The 1,753-nt window shown below is 41.1% G+C and overlaps 1 protein-coding gene across 1 annotated transcript in view; it reads left to right on the forward strand.

The window, feature by feature from the left end:
• Positions 1-285: 285 nt before the first annotated feature.
• SLC12A9 (solute carrier family 12 member 9) overlaps positions 286-1,753 on the forward strand; it is a 17,504-nt gene continuing 16,036 nt past the window's right edge. The window contains 2 exon segments of the mRNA XM_072399243.1: positions 286-396; positions 858-1,064. Coding sequence (XP_072255344.1) covers positions 297-396; positions 858-1,064 — 307 coding nt within the window. The 5' untranslated portion in view covers positions 286-296.

Below are 1,753 nucleotides of genomic sequence, written 5' to 3' on the forward strand. Positions count from 1 at the left end.
ACTCGGTATTATTATACGGTGTGATCATTATCGGCGTATACTCGGTATTATTATACGGTGTGATCATTATCGGTGTATACTCGGTATTATTATACAGTGTGATCATTATCGGTGTATTATTATATACATTGTTGTGATGTCTCTTTATTATCAGGGTATAATGGTGCAGGAAGTGTTGGGATATTTTGTATCGCTCGGTTGATACATTCTATGCTCTGTGAATAGAGTCTTTGTATGGTTCTGTTGCTCACTGTCTGACTATAAGGGGAGGGCGGGGTCATGTGATCAGTCAGCTGATGAGGAAGAGCTGGTGTGGGGAGTGCAGGCACAGAGCAGGCACAGAGCAGGGTGTGTGTCCTGGGTGTACATTGGATGTGACCGCTGGCAGGATGCAGTGTGTGTAGATAAGTCCAAAATTTTGTGTGTATTTTTATTGTTTGTTGTGTGATTATTGTGTAATTTGCATATTGTGCTGTCTATACATGTCATGTGATTTGTATTTTGTATGAAATGTATATGATGTGATGAGTTGTTTATTGTATGACTTTTTGTGTGTTGTTGTGTTTATATAGTGTAGTTTGTATATTGTGTGTTTTTACTTTAACATTGTATGTATTATCTATTGCATATATTGCATGACCTATTGTGTATATTGTGTGCATTGTAGTGATGTAGTGTTTATATTGTGTACATTGCCTGTAGTATATATTCTGTGATGCATAGTGTTTATATTTTGTGATGGCGTGTTTTTGGTGTGTATTATATTACACATTGTATATATTATGTGAAGAAGCTGATTGTTTTGCTATATAATGGTGATTACACTGATAATAAACCTGAACAGTGTCTCCCCCCAGTGATGACCTCGGAGAACTCCCCCCTCTTGCACTATCGCCTCTTCAGTGTGTCGGATGGGGCCCTTGGTCCTTCAGACTCAGCCCTTTGTGATGGAGAAGCCACCACGGTGGGGACCGGGCCTGCTCCCCGCAAGCTTTCCACTTTTTTCGGGGTGGTCGTTCCGACTGTCCTGTCTATGTTCAGCATTGTCGTCTTCATGAGGATCGGTAAGTGTCTCATCTGATGCCCCTCTGTGGGGGTATCGCTCCCTGGGGGCAGGCTAGGAAATCTGTCACAATTGTTATTGCTCGTGCTGTGCCCTCCTCCGCTCTTCATGGGGGGTGCCAAGTATTGGTCCCCACTATGCCATGTGTGTTCAGTAATGTTCCAACTGAAATATTATAGGTGTCCATATACAGAGGGATTGCAGCCTGAGATTGTGGCTGCATCGTGCAACCTTCATTTCACTTCCTGTTCCAGTGACACAACAGGAAGTTAGTGAAAATCTCTCCGAAGTAAGGGCAAAGAATTTCCTGTATGTGTATTTCACTTGTGCTTAGCTGCTTGCTGAAAATGTGAAAATCAGCTTGGAGGTAAAAGCTCCTAATGTCCAAATAATATAGCGATACAATAAAATCAGAATGTATCATTTTTAAACCCATTACTAAAGAGAAACAAAATAATGTGACTTTATCTGCCTGATGCAGATCTGTGATAAGATAGGGGGCGCTCTGATCGGATTTATCGCTCTTTACTTTATCTCACATTTTCTACATATATCATCTTTCATCTCCTCCTCCCTGCTTTCTCTGTCTCTTCATTTTGGACCTTCTCTATCGTTTTATTGCGTTCTTTTTCTTTCTTTGTGTCTTGCATGCTTTTGTTCTCTCTCTTGTGCATTCTTTCTCTCTCTCTC

Source organism: Pyxicephalus adspersus, chromosome 2 (genome assembly GCF_032062135.1).
Source record: "Pyxicephalus adspersus chromosome 2, UCB_Pads_2.0, whole genome shotgun sequence".
NCBI classification, from domain to species: Eukaryota; Metazoa; Chordata; class Amphibia; order Anura; family Pyxicephalidae; genus Pyxicephalus; species Pyxicephalus adspersus.